This window comes from Notolabrus celidotus, chromosome 6 (genome assembly GCF_009762535.1).
Source record: "Notolabrus celidotus isolate fNotCel1 chromosome 6, fNotCel1.pri, whole genome shotgun sequence".
NCBI classification, from domain to species: Eukaryota; Metazoa; Chordata; class Actinopteri; order Labriformes; family Labridae; genus Notolabrus; species Notolabrus celidotus.
Window position 1 is genome coordinate 6,938,475 of NC_048277.1, and position 15,339 is coordinate 6,953,813.

General features: G+C 40.3%; 1 protein-coding gene across 1 annotated transcript; it reads left to right on the forward strand.

Annotated features, from left to right (window-relative positions):
• Positions 1–2,208: 2,208 nt before the first annotated feature.
• On the forward strand, positions 2,209–13,965 carry si:dkey-246g23.4 (uncharacterized protein LOC559426 homolog). Its single transcript, XM_034684756.1, has 7 exons — positions 2,209–2,260; positions 4,071–4,341; positions 6,076–6,219; positions 6,306–6,991; positions 8,399–8,639; positions 12,819–13,104; positions 13,817–13,965. Exons 2-6 carry the CDS (start codon positions 4,107–4,109, stop codon positions 12,953–12,955), a joined length of 1,443 nt encoding a protein of 480 aa, XP_034540647.1. The 5' UTR covers positions 2,209–2,260; positions 4,071–4,106; the 3' UTR covers positions 12,956–13,104; positions 13,817–13,965.
• Positions 13,966–15,339: the final 1,374 nt, after the last annotated feature.

Genomic DNA, 15,339 nt, shown 5'->3' on the forward strand with positions numbered 1-15,339 from the left:
ACATCAACTCCAATGCAGGCCAGGTCAGCAACAATCACCTTGGCAGATGTCTTGGGCTTCTTGTTGACATCTTTGACTACTTTCCTCCCCAAAGTTATTAAAATTTTGCGTTTTCTACCACGCCCAGGTTTGTTTCCAACAGAGTTTGTCTCCTTGTACTTTGCAATGATGCAACGTAAAACTGTTCTAGACACTGTAAAACGCCTGGACATGACAGTATAGCCTTCCCTCTTATTATGAGCCTCAAATATCTTCTTTCTGAGCTCAAGACTGATTTCCTTCGTCTTTGGCATGGTTAGTAAGAGTAGTCTCTCTCAATAACGTGTTCAAGTGCCCTGTTTGGAGTCCCTTAAGGAAATCTCAATGCTGTTTGAATGCTCAGGTGTTGTTAGGAAGCCAATTGACCGACAGGTGTTGTTAGGAAACCAGCTGACTGCACAGGTGTGTTTTAAAAGCAAAAATTCACAGGGGGGCTAATAATTTTGACCACCCCATTTGTCACCATATTTGATATAAAGTTATCTTAAAAATGTATTTTACATTCCAAAATGTACCAAAGCTACTAAAGAACAATGGTGAATGTTTGCTTATATCAAGTTTTATCAATGATTCAAACATTGGGCAGAATTTAAGGAAAATGTTCAAGAATTCCTGGGGGGGCTAATAATTTTGACTTCAAGTGTATGCGAATCTTAATGTTTCCTGGATAAAAAGTTGCCATTTGACTCTTTTAATCCATATGACCCTTATGTTGCATTGTGCCACAACAACATTCAGTTTAAACACATTTCACCAAACACACTCCGCTATGCTTCTCCTTGAAGCCTTTAAAATTGCCTTTCTCAATTGACCATTCACTGAACCCTTCCTCTCAAACAGTGCTCATGGCTTGGCACAGCTGGCCTGTCAGGCTTTGAGTTTTTGCACACTGAGGAGATGTGTGTGGAGAGTTTCACAGTCACAGAGACTGGAGATCTGTGTCTTTTTATTCATAAAGCCAAAAACAAAATGGTTACAGTATAAAAAATGTGTCAGTATTTGTCTGCTCGAACAACTGCAGTTGCCTGGATTGCAGGACAGGATGTTGCTCCACTTTTCCCAATCAGAGCTGGTTGGGGTCCAGTAGCTCGTCAGACTGCTCTCCCATCTTTCCCCAGCTCACAATCATTATTTCCCCACTCTCAAGACCAGCCAGAGACCACACTACCATTTTTACCACAGTGTCAACAGGCAGAGGGGAATGTGACCGACTACTCTCTGTGGATTGTTATATTAGGTTTTCCCTAGTCACTTTTGCGGTTAATGATTAATCACCAATGTTATGGAGTCAGAATCAAGTCTGTAACACAAGTAGCTGGGTAATAAAAACAACAATGAAACAAACAGTCACAGCAAAACTTTTCTTCCTCTATAATCAATGACACATACTAGGAAAAGAAGATCTTGGCTGCTGGCCAGTAACTTAGTGCTAAGAAGAAACTCCTGGCTCTGGTTTTTGTTCCCAAAGGCTTTGCCATCATGAGACATAGCCCATAGTTTCAGAGCTTGGTGACAATAAATATTGTGATGAAATAAAAACTTGAAAGATTTGTTGGGTATATATAATCAATTATATGCATAAAGATACAAATATCATTGAACCTCAACTTAACTCTAATTATGTTATCAGTGCAGTTCACATCCCTGTTGCTGTAATCACATACTGAGTACAGTAAAGTAATGGTGACAGAAGTTTAAGTTCCTGTTCAAACCTGCTTTCATTCTTGACCCTGCATCTCATGCTAACACAAAAGGTTATAAACTGAAGATGAAACTTTGCCCTGCTTATTTATGTCTTGTTGTCAGTGTGCCGACACAGCTGGGAATCCACAGGAATTAGTTACAAAGGTCTTTCCAGGTCAACTACGTCCGTGCACACGTGCTTACCATCACTGATGCCTTGGATCTTACGTGAAAGGACCCATGAGACACATTAACATCAGCATTTAAGGTAAAGATACTTAACACTTGCGTCCCTAACACTCCTTCTGTCTTTGTTCTTTTATTCCCTCTTTGTCTAATCTGGGTCATATTTGACTCATGCACTCAATAAACTGGAACTTGCTTTCCCAGAACACCTGTCATGCATGTGCGTCCTCTGCTGTGTGAGTGACACCATAACAGCCTCTGCACGTGATAAAAGTTGAACTGCTGCAGTCAGGTAATGATGCCACACCAAGCCTGTGGAGCCAGGGGCAGGATGACTTCACACTGACTGCAGGTAAGGTAAAATGATTTTTAATATGATATGTTGTGTACTCTGTGTCTAGACCGTAGTGTGAACTTATTTTTGTGATTAACTTTTGACCTGTTGGGGCCATTAACAAGGTGTGGATCTAGAAGACCAATCAGTCAGGACATGGCTAATTTCAGTCATTATAATGCTTGAAGATCCTCTGTTAGTAACTGTTTATCCTTAATCCTGTCGCGTCTGGTAGATGTAATCTGCTCACTGTAGCACAAAGAAAGAAAAGGAGCCGAGGGTAGTAGAATTATAACTTTGTTTTCTTCTGTAAACAGTAAACAGCGTTTTTTTAATTCCTCACAGGCTGTCTGAGATTTCCAAGAATGTCATAAATGATCAACTCCGATCCAATAAAGACAGACTTAACAGTTTAATATCCCAACCTTTTTCTGGGAATGTTAAAGACAAGTAATTCACATTAGGTTTATCATCCAGCCCAGTCCAGGTGATAGGAATCTTAGTGTTGCTCTGTATGTTTAGCTTACAGCAGGTTATTTGGAAAAAGATTTATAGTGTAAATGAAAACACTCAGCTGTCCCCTGAATTCAATGTGTTGGTCAGAGGCACAGCCTTGTTCTTTTAAATATGTGTAAATCATCAAAGAACAAATCTGTGTGGAAAAAATGTCAAAGGCAATGCTTCATGATCTGTTTATTTCTTATGCATGAAGTTATAGCATGTGTCATGAAACAGAAACAAGTTGTGGGTTGACTTTATTGTTGTAAATTAAAACGTGACAGTGAGTAATTGATCATTTCTCCACACAGGCACTTGTGTCTTGCTTGATTGAGCTAATACAGGATTTCATGTCATCACAAAAACTACTGACCAAGCTAGAAATCTGTGTAGTGATTTGAATTTAAAGCTGCTGCTGGTTAATAAAGCACTGAATGGTTAAGGGACAGAAAGGACAAAAAAACATCACTGGTCGATCGCTTTCTGTCCCCAGAGTTAGAACCAAACATGGAGAAGCAGCGTCCAGTTTTTATACTCCAAATGTCAGGTCTGCTGAAACTCTCACTTCTTTTAAATCCAGGCTGAAAACTCACAGCTGCCTTTTATTCGATTATTTTGATACATTTATTTTAATTCCTAACTCCAGAGCACTGCACTATAACTTTATGCTTGTATTTTTAAACTCTATTAATATTTCAATCTAATATTTTCCTGTTCTTATTTTCATTCTGTGCATCCCTTTAATGGCTTCTTTTAATGATTTTTAAATGTCTTCTTTTTAATGAGTATTTTCCATCATGATCCTTTTAATGTCTTGAGTCTGAGTTGCCTTGTTGCAGAAACATGCAAGATAAACAAACACGCCTTTCCTTTCAGTCTTAAAGTAATAAAAATGCGTATTGCTTCTTTTGTTATCAGAGCAGGAAGCTCCAAGTAATTCACTTCAGAAGAGAGGGTAAACTGAAATCAATAAGAATATATCTATTCATCTTTAAAGTCTGATGATTCTTCCACAAACATGAATGAAACAAATAGAGGAGAGTAAAATTAATGTCACCGTACTCAGGAAAATGTCAAATTAGAAGCAGTATTAGCTTCAAGGAATGACAAAACTCAAAACTGAGGATTTGGATCAGGTGCACCAAAACCACCAAGTTTGGAGATGAATGGATTCAACTACAGATGGAGCAAAGAACAAATTCTGAAATGACAAAATGCTTACATGTTGTTTCGATTTAGATTATTTTCAGTATCTAAAAAGTGAAAGTTCACAGAAGCATTTTGTTACAGTGCCATGAGTAAATGTAACTCTGTAATCTGTTCTCTCTAGAGATCTTAGTGTTGCAGTAAACCATCACAGATCACCATGGACTCCTCAGTGAAGGCTCAGAGGATGAGGGTACCTGTAGCACCATCAGCTGCACCTGATGGAGGTTATGGGTGGTTCATCCTGCTTGCCTGCTTCCTGGTCTTTGGCCTAACGTTTGGCGTCATCAAAGCTTTCGGTGTTTTCTATGTTGAGATCCATCAGTACTTTGAAACCACAGCTACAGGAACATCGTGGATCACCTCTATTGCTGTGGCTACCATTCACATCATTGGTAAATATCACAATCTCCCTGTTTAAAAGTACACGTGTCTTTAACAACTGTAGTGTTTTTTTGGGGTAATTATATTTTTCCTTGGCATTAAGTCCTCTATGGATTACTTTAGGTTTTGATCACCAGGGGTCTCTTTCTAACATCTCTTTAGAAATGTTTCATTACTTTGTTTTGTTGTGAGAAAGCCCATTTGTTTTTCCACGATCCTTTGACGTATCACGTGCATGTTTCTCTGCCTACAGCGCACTGATGAGCTCTTCAGGTCTATGATGTAGGAGCCAGTGATAGATTGTAAATTGTGCTATTTTTGCATCTCATTCAGACATCATTTCAAGCACCAAATGCTTAAGATTGTTCAGCTGATGCAGTTATGTCTGTAGAGTTTGTTATTTCTATTTAGTCCTCCTCTTATGCAGCTAACACAGTGTGTTTTGATAAGGTTGATTTATCATGTGGATCATGGGTTCTGTCATATGTAATAAAAAAAGCAGTGAGAGCGGAAAATTTACTCTGTAGATGCTCTTCCATTCAGCTTTTCTGGTTTTCTGATTTAACTTCTGAAAAGTGAAGAAAGGGGGTAAATCAGCTTCATTCAGTGAGGCTGCAGGGAACTCTGGATAGTGAGTGATGCAGACAGCAGCCGTATATCCTTTGATTTGAAAGGTCCTGAAGTACCGTTGTTACCAAGTCCCACTCCTGCTCTCTGGATTCATGAGCTCACAGTTTACACACTTGCACCACCAGGTAACCTGGGATCTCTCTCGCTCTCCAGTTAGCTCAGAAGTTTCTTTCCTCTCTCCTTAGCTCCGTTGAGTCTTATTCTTCCTCTGTACACACTGGTTCATGAAAGTGTCCTCTTGGGTCCATGGTAAAACTGCATGTATCCGTTGCTGTCAGAATCTCTCATTATTTAGTTTGGTTGGATTTTTGTGTTCTGAAGCCCACAGACTCGCACAGCTGATCAGTGCACTGCAGGCAGAGGAACACGGATGTGTCGTGTCTGAGAATAATGCAAACAAAGATGCTTTTTGACAGCCAATTAAAGCCTTGACATCTTTCCAAATATAGCCAAACACATGCTTCAATTGGAGTTTATTAAAACTAACAACATTACTTGATAGAGTTAACCCTTTCTGTAATTGTTAATAGCTGAGCCTCTGTTGTTGCCAGCTTCTATCCCTGAACTTTCCCTTTAAAGATGTCGTTGGTTTTTGTGTTTTATTTTAGTCAACCACAAATCTTGTGAAAAATCTGAGATTGCTTTTGATTTTAAATTAAGTGTGTTGGAAAAACAAATTACTGTCAGCTGCATACGTAAACTAATGAATACTTGACAAGAGTCACTTTTTGAACCTCTCATACTTGTTCAGGTTTCTGGGGACACCTCAGCTGTTCATCAGAAAAAACACATCAAGGCCGAGTCCTTGCTCCCATTGCACTCTGCTGCGTTTCTTTTACCATCTCTGCTTTCACTATTAACTGAAGTCAAAATGGGCAAAATCATCTTTGAAAAACAGCCTCTGTGGATTAAAGAAGGAAATGTCTGAATGTCAAAGAGAATATCAGTCAAACAGGATTACATTTTTAAAGGAAATCCTTTATTCTCGCATTTTAAAAGAAAATACCTCCTGACCTTTTAGGAAACGGAAAATAGTATAGTGAATTATTTCTCTCCTCAAATGACTCTCCATGTCCTAAATTAGGATAATGAATGTCCTCTGTGTCTCTCCTCAGCTCCTGTAGCATCTGCTCTGAGCACCCGTTATAGCCATCGCTCTGTGGTGATAATGGGAGGACTGATCTGCAGCTTAGGAGTCATGCTTGGGTCTTTTTCTCGTAACGTGATTGAACTCTATCTTACAGTGGGGTTCTTAAACGGTGAGTGTTTATATTTAACACATACATCAAGAAAAAACTACAAATCATGCACACAGTTTGAAACCTACTGTTTTTCTCTGCTGCAGGTTTTGGCTATGCACTCACGTGGACTCCCACAGTGACCATGCTGGGCTTGTACTTTGAAAAGAGGCGTCCAGTAGCAAACGCATTGGCCAGTGCTGGAGAGTGCATCCTTACTTTTGTCCTAACACCCCTGTTCCAGCTGTTGATTGACAGCTACTCCTGGAGGGGGGCTTTGCTGATCCTGGGAGGGCTGCAGCTTAACCTGTGTGTGTGCGGGATGCTGCTGAGGCCCCTAAAAGTCCTCAGAGATGTGACATGTGAGGTCAAAGCACAGGAGGAGTGCTTGTCTCTGGAATTGCAATCAAAAGAGGACTCTGAAGGGCCTCTGGGGAGCAGGAACTCTGATGATCTGGCGATAACCGAGGCCTGTCTTGAGGACCCTGAGGAGGAGCAGACCTCAACCATGGCAGACCCAAACAGAAGGACTAAAAGAGCTGAGCTAAGGACCAAAATCCTTCTCTATGTGGATTACACCCTCATCACCAATCCTCGATTTATGGTCTACTCAATGTTTGGGGTGTTTGCTGCTCTGGGTTTCTTTGCACCTGCTTTGTTCCTGGTTCCATACGCTCGTAGTAAGGGGATTGAAGAGTACCAGGCGGCTGCACTCATGTCCATCTCCGCAGTGTTGGACCTGTTTGGAAGAGTGTTCTTTGGCTGGGTGGCAAATTTGAGACTGGTGGATACAGTAAGTTCAGTTTAATGTTTAATCTGAACAAGAGAACATTTCAAAATTAGCATTTTAGAAACCTAAATAAATGGACAAGCTTTGGAATGGGCCGGATTGGACTACTCGCCTCTGCGTGAGGTGTTTACAGTTGTGCTCAAAGTTTACATACCCTGGCAGAATTTGTGACTTTTTGGGCCATTTTCAGATGATATTATGCTGGAAGACCCAGCCACGTTCCATCTTCAATGCTCTCACTGATGGAAGGAGGTTTTGGCTTAAAATCTCACGATACATGGCCCCGTTAATTCTTCCCTTAACACGGATCAGTCGTCCTGTCCCCTTTGCAGAAAACCAGCCCCAAAGCATGAGGTTTCCACCCCCATGCTTCACAGTAGGTATGGTGTTCTTGGGATGCAGCTCAGCATTCTTCTTCCTCCAAACACAACAAGTTGAGTTTTTACCAAAAAGTTCTATTTTGGTTTCATCTGACCACATGATATTCTCCCAATCCTCTTCTGGATCATGCATATGCTCTCTGGCAAACTTCAGACGGGCCTGGACATGTACTGGCTTAAGCAGGGGGACAGGCCTGGTGCTGCAGGATTTGAGTCCCTCTCGGCTTGGTGTGTTACTGATGGTAGCCTTTGTTACTTTGGTCCCAGCTCTCTGCAGGTCATTCATCAGGTCCCTCCGTGTAGTTCTGGGATTTTTGCTCACTGTTCTCAAATTCATTTTGACCCCTTGGGATGAGATCTTGCGTGGGACCCCAGATCGAGGGAAATTATCAATGGTCTTGTATGTCCATTTTCTTACAATTGCTCCCACAGTTGATTTATTCACACCAACCTGCTTGCCTATTGTAGATTCACTCTTCCCAGCCTGGTGCAGGTCCACAATTGTCTTCCTGGTGTCCTTCGACAGCTCTTTGGTCTTGGCCATGGTTGAGTTTGGAGTCTGACTGTTTGAGGCTGTGGACAGGTGTCTTTTATACAGATAACGAGTTCAAACAGGTCTGAAAAAACACCTCTGATGAAAATTACAGACCTCTCTCATCTTTCTAAGTGGGAGAACTTGCAAAATCAGTGGCTGACTAAATACTTTTTTGCCCCACTGTATATAAGTATCGGTTATCAGTATCATGAATCTCTAATAATTGGCATCTGTATATAGGCCCACCTGTTGACCCTGCCACATATTGTACAAGAGGTATGCTGTCGAAACAGCCTTTTTTATTTTTTGCATTTTCTGTGTCAAAAATTCATGGTGGGTTGCATGTTGGATGTTGGAAACAAAACAAGAATGTTTGCCTACAAAGACTACTTACACACATGCAGTACAAAATCAGGAAAGATAAATCACCCTGAAAAAAGTTCCTCACAGCAGCTTTGAATAACTGACAGTCACCTGTGTCACTGTTCCCTTCAGGTGCAGCAGCTGACAGCGACAGTGATCCTGCAGGGTACCGTGCTCCTCCTCTGCCCCCTGGCTTCCTCATACCCTGAGCTGGTTGGTTTCAGTGTAGCGTATGGCCTGGTGTACGGTGCCACAGTCTCCATACACATCACCGTTCTGGCTGAGGTTGTGGGCGTCCACAGGCTGGGGAGTGCATTGGGATTCTTCATGCTCATACGCAGCAGCGGAGGCCTGCTCGGACCACCCATTGCTGGTGAGTCAAAAAGATGCTTTGATAGTCAACTGCAAATACAGAGGGTTCCTACTGTGCATATCAGACAGAAATGGATTTCAGCTTTGAGTTTTTGCTTTAGAATTCCCTGTGATGTGTTCCTCCATGATGGCTATCTGCAAACTCCAAATATACAAGAAACTGCACAGTGTGAAAGAAAAGAGCAGACTTGCATTTCTCCCACATTAACATTTCTGTTTGCTACTGAAAAAACATCCCAATAATTTCCTCAAGGTTACAGAGTCATTACCCCGGGCCTTTTCTTCCAGCACATTAAGCCTCACACAATTGATGTGCTTATACATCGTTCTGCATTGTAACTACAGCTCAGCGAGCCCATTCAACCAAAATGAGATTTTTACACCTCCATGACATTGCAGCACCGCCCTTCAATTACTCATGGGTTTTGTCAATGATCCGTCCCTCAGGATCCGGGGGCTTTTATTCAGAGAGCAACTGTGCAAGAATTATGATATCATGATTTTTTATGATTGTATTAATTTCACAGCTGGTTGCTTCCCAAAGATTCCTTTCTCCTTTCAAATTGAGTTTTTTCCCCAAATGACTCTCCTTTCTGCTTCACGTGAAATCTGTCCATATTCACACATCCTGTCCTTCACAGCACGAGAACTAATGAAACACATTACTGGCATACAAAAGAAGAAGAGAAATCCAAGACACCTTTTACTGTCACATTCAAACTTTGTGTTTCAGCCACTAGGGGTCAGCAGCAGTGAGCAGTGAGCAACACGGACCTCTTCCAGTTCTGGTTCTTAAGGCTGTAGTTTTATGTCTGGCCTAAAAACATGTTCTGTACATGAATGCAGAAACTGTTGGAGAGGGATAAGAGTTTTGGTGTGAGAGGTGTTCTGGTTCCCATTATCAGGAGTATTTTCATCCACTCTCAGCTGCCTTTGGGTGCATTCAGAAAAACAGAGACATGCAGAGAGCGTTCCATCAGTGGAGGCTGATGGAAATATATCAAAGGTGTCATGATGATGATTTTCCATACACTGTGGTGTATCAGATGCACTTTCAATATTTCACAAATGAGAAAATATACAGGAGTTAATGTAAAAGATGCATTCAGAGGTTAGAGATACCACAATGATTCATGTGCAGTTCTGACCCCCGGACTAATGCAGGTAAATATTAACTCTCCTGCTACTTTAGTTTTAGAACCACCAACTCATAAATGAGAATATTTGTCTCAACAACAACCTAATGGTTCACTATGTTCACCAGCTAGCAGCTGACTGTTAATGTGTGCCTTTTGGAGCAGGCAGCGGGTTTACTAAATTGTGTTCTGTTTTGCTTGAACTGTTGGCTGGTGTATTGGAAAAAGCCTCTGATTTAATTTAATTTAATTTAATTTAATTTAATTTAATTTAATTTAATTTAATTTAATTTAATTTGATTTGATTTGATTTGATTTAATTTAATTTAATGTAATTTTAATTGTCAGAAGACAGTTAGCACATGAAAAGACTTACAAACAGATTTACATGATTGTGATGAGAGTTGTGAGGGTGGAAAACAAAGTGAAGTTGTGTAGTGTACACTCTGGACAGGTCACCAGTCCATAGCAGGGCTAACATGCAGAGACAAACAACCATTCACGCACACACTCACTCCTACAGACAATTTAGTAAAGTAAGTAAACCTCCCTTGAAACTTCTGAAATGTTACATCTTCCAGATGTCTCCCTCTACTTTCACTTGAACTCGTTTTATTTTTAATAATGTACACTTTAAGATCAGCATAGATTAGAAAAATGAATGAATAAGAAGAGTGACTCATCACACTTTCTTCGCACATGACAATAAGTGTAGGTGGCCTTCTTTAGTACTACGTTTGCACATATCTACATAAATGTATTCCATTGAATTAATGAATGAATAAATGAGTAAGAAACACTTTGGCAAAGATTACACTTAAACTGAAATAAATTGCCCCTGGTGTTCACACCCAGCAGAGTAAAAATCCTGTTTCCCTGCCCTCTCTGTGCCGACCATCTCTCTCTGTAGCCACACCACCCACAGCACTGTCCCACACACCAGCAAGCATTTGAACCTGATCGCTGAGGTTGCGACCCATTTTCACACACATCTCCAAACAATAGCAGTAAATACAGCCTGAAAAACATCCAGCTTGACTTTGGCAGTCGGGCACAGCACCTCCTGCCAGAAAGTGTCCTGCCTCGGAGCACACGCTGCGATAAATCAGCTGGGGAACCTCTCCAACAGAGTGGAAAACTAACACATTCACATAGCTGTGGTCTGCATTCATGTGATGGTATTTACGGATTTCCAAGAAGGGTGGTCATAGAGAGTGATTTGAGCTTGAGCTCCTGCTGGATGGAAATGTAGAGGGACCTGGATTTGACCTCTTTTCAGTACATTTTAAAACCGCAGTGTGTCCTTCATGAAGAGGGAAGCTGGCACACATTAAAGATGCTTGTTATTCACCTGCACCTTCTTCATATTTAACACCTCCATTAGTCGTAGTTTAACATGTTTCTGAAAACCCATTTGGATAAAAGAAATTCACCACAACGCTAAGGCTGAAAGTGACCTCAAATAAAGACCTAATTAAAGCAAAGGTAGTGTCCTATTTATAACTTTACATGGTCCCACTGACACAGAGGCTATTTCTAACTTATTTACTGTACCGCTCAGTACTTTGCTCACTTTGAAGAGCAGAGAGTTGATGGATGTTGAGGATTCATCAAAGCGTTCTAATTATGTTTCCTTCACAGAACGACAGCGCAGACATTACTGCCTCAGGATGAAATTAATGTTCATGTTCGTGTAGTCCTTCTTTTCCTTATCTCTGCCTCAGTGTTTTACTTGCTCTTAACTATCTGCCTTTGTACCATAAATGGGATTTTCCTGTGCTCCAGCAGTTATTGCTGTCAGAAATAAACAATGTAATTCACAGTTCTCACACAGCAGACATTTTCCTCTGGTGTGATGCTCAAGGTGGGAAACTGAAATGCTTTGTAATGTTGATCTGCTGTACTCCAGGATTAAAATGATGAAGAAATCTGTTCATTCGCTCTAATTCCACCACTTCTCAGTCGATAGGGGACTAAATCGAGAAGGCATAGTGAACATCTGGAGGGATATCACTCCATATTTTAAGATGCAACATGTTCTCTCTTTTGATACCAACAAATGTGTTAAAATCAAGCGGAAACCTCCTGTCTTGAGAAATTGAAGTGCTAAAACTGCAGTTCCCCAACTGTCCACTTGAGGCTGGCTAAAGAATCCCTGGAAATCACATACACACCCATTCAAAAAAGCTGATCTTTACAGCAGAACTAAACATGTTTACAATCTGGTAAAAAAAAAAGAAGGAAAACAGCTATGGTCTGAATAGCTAATTTCTCTTTCAGCACACACTGTAGGGAGTGAATCTTTTTATAACTGGTTAGTTTTAATATATTCAGGTTGTGTTTTGCATAATTAGATCTAAACTTTATTTAGATGTGTGGCTCACTTGACTGACGGGAGGTCATACTGTAGCTGTTGCTTCAAGCTAGTTTGACCAAAGTTGGGTTGAGTCAGCATTTCAAATATTGCAACCACTGATGATAGGCTTCAAAACTCTACTTAAAAATTGGGTTACTGTTTAAACTGTTATTATTTATTGTATTTATTTATAATGGGACGATGTACAATATTTCAACATAAATGATACCATTTGATGTATAACCAGAGTTAGCTTAAAGCTAACATGAATAGAAAATGTTTTTAAGCATCTAAAGCAGCTGTACACCTGGACATTTTACCTCTTAAAGGAAGTGTGGTTACTTTCTGATGGCCATCATCTTTACCATCGTCAAAGTTGATATCAGAAGTCTGACCCCTTCTAGATTTTGACTGATGATTGTAAAGAGACATCAAAAAATTCAGATATGTTACAAAACTTAGAGCACAGTGACAAAAACAACCGTAACCCTAACCCTCTTAAAGCACCTAACAACATTTGTTTTGTCTATAGATATGACACCGCCAAGGCATTTGAGCTTCCTCTGAGCATGACATCAGAGGGAAATTGTAGTTGTGTGAACACGGTCACTATGACTTTAAAGTAACAAACATATGATTGTGTCAGATTGAAGCTTTCTCAAACATGTGTTTCTTTTTTTACTTTCAGGGTTCTTCATAGATAAGATGAGTGATTACGGGACAGGTTTCCTCATGGCAGGAGTGGCTCTCATCGTCTCAGCTATGTTCCTGCTCCTCCTCCATCAGATGAACCGCAGGGGTCAAAGGTCAACCACCAAGAACTGAAACACATCCAGAGCTGAAACCAAAGAGCCGGACATGATGTGAATGGACGAAACTTTTCAAAGATAAAGACTTCATAGCAGAGAGAAAGGACAGGAATACTAAGAAACTGATGTTTTACCCTGCCCTGTGAGATCCTGTGTTTCATCCAGGTGAGTTCCAGCTCCAGGTAACTTGAGCTATAAGAGAGTGCACACACCCATTGGAGAGAAGGGTCTCAAATATGACAATATAAATGAGGTGTTCACTAGTTGTCCTGGTTTTCCCAGAGGGAGTCCTACCTTTCCTGGGACTTAAAGAGGTGTAGGTTTTGTAAAAGCTATCCGTGCCCTTGATGAGTCAGGTTGAGTTTGTAAACATCTCAGTTTAACAGACATTGGTTAGATTGTGTGCTTGACACTGAGTATTTGCTTCAACTGTTTCTCACATTAAAAAAAAGAACTTTCCTGACCAGCACTGATTTAGATTCTTTGCATCTTAGGCAGGTGTGTGTGTTTGTGTTTGTGTTTGTGTTTGTGTTTGTGTGTGTGTGTGTGTGTGTGTGTGTGTGTGTGTGTGTGTGTGTGTGTGTGTGTGTGTGTGTGTGTGTGTGTGTGTGTGTCACCTGAAAGGAAAAAGTTAGGATATTTCAAAAGTTTCTCAGGATCTCTTTTAAAGTGTTTTCCTCCTTGTCCCTGGAGGAGAGTGTGTGCTTTGTTAATTTGACTTTTACTTATATGCATTATTGGTCAATATGAAGACACTACAAATTCCACATCAGATCTTGTTTTTTATTTTGTCTTCAATGATTTCAATATTTCATTTTTGTGACTTATTCCCTCCTGCCTTCCCTAAATGCACCAATTATTTCCATTTCCATTCTAGTCCCTGAAATGTACGTCTTCACCTCATCCCCCTACCAAGTAAACTGCAGCTACTGATGTCACTGAGGTGAAATGTGTCAATCACGTGTCTTTATGAAGATTTCTATGAAAAGTTCATTCATTGATTAAAATAAAAATATTAATTTCAAATGTGTGTCACTCTTTCTATTAATATCCTTTCTTATTTATCATGTATGGCAGCAGTTTGAAACATCACAGTCTGGGGTGAGACACTTTATGTTTCAAAGTGAAAGTGTGACTATAGCACCCTCCAGTGAAAACGTACTGATACTGCATGTTTAACCTGTACAGCAGCAGGAGTGATCTGAATGAAGTTTGCAGCCAGGAATAACTGGTGGATGTAAAGATGTAGACTAAATGACAAACTGCAGCATATTACATTATGTTGTTTCTGTAATCAAAGTGAATGCATTTCCTTGTGATGCTGCAAGTAAAATATATGAAGCGTGTAATAATTTACATGCAAGTCAGATTTTCAAACCAGCCTGAAGAGTTGAATGAAGGTGATGAAGGAAGAAAATAAGTTCTCAATGGCTCAGTGAATTTTAATCCCACGGCAGCTTGTGACCCAGTGAGAAAAGCGTCTCTTCATTTTCCTCCTCTGCTCTGCTGCAGAATGTTTGGTATGTGCAACCATCAAGAAAACAAGCTTTCATAACCCCGAACCAACCAGAGGCAGCTGATAAACATCTTCAACCTGACATAATGTGTTAATAACAAATCTAAATAAACATGTCACTCTGCATAAATCTGAAATAACAAACTCCAAACCCAGGTTTACAAACAGTGGCCCACACTGGATTCAACACACAAACACTGAACTCATACATGGATAAACAGAACGGACAGAGACTGCAGAAAAGAGAACTCACCACAACAAGAGAGCTGGACCACAAGTACCACAGATCTTAGATCCAAGAGACAGGAATGAAAACAAAATCCATGATTCTTGGAAGCTCAGCGTGGAAACCAAACACACAGACACACACTTACTGTGTGCAATGGTTGACTGCCAGGGGACCACCTATCATCAGAGAGAGGAAAGGGTTCAAGATGATCAGAGGTTTTAAATCCTTCAAATGAACCCAAAGCTTCTCTTACTTCTCTTACAACCTGAAATTCTTGAACTGTTATTTACTGTATTGCATGTAAAAATCTGTGACTGAGCAATAAAACCTGAAAGACACAGAAACTTTTCCTCTGTTTCAAACTATTAGATTAATGTCCCTAAAAACAACTTTAACTTTACCCTCTATTATTTTTTTTACCTTAGCTTGCAGAATATGTCTCATATGATAAAATCAGTTCTGGGATGTCGTCTGTGGTCAAAGAAAAAGCCTTCAAATTGGTTTTAAAAATTAGCCGATGATTTCATTCCCGTAATCCAGGGTTGGGTTTTCAGAACTACACACTTTAAAGAGTTTTAACAGGAGGCATGAAAAACTGAAGGTTTGGAGCTTTGAGAAGTAACCCAGTGTAAGAGGCCAGGAGCACATTTTCAGG

Coding starts and splice junctions, on each gene's coding strand:
- si:dkey-246g23.4 (XM_034684756.1), top strand. CDS start 4,107: ATGGACTCCTCAGTGAAGGCTCAGAGGATGAGGGTACCTGTAGCACCA. Junction 6,220..6,305: donor TACAGTGGGGTTCTTAAACG/GTGAGTGTTTAT, acceptor TCTCTGCTGCAG/GTTTTGGCTATGCACTCACG. Junction 8,640..12,818: donor GCTCGGACCACCCATTGCTG/GTGAGTCAAAAA, acceptor TTTTACTTTCAG/GGTTCTTCATAGATAAGATG.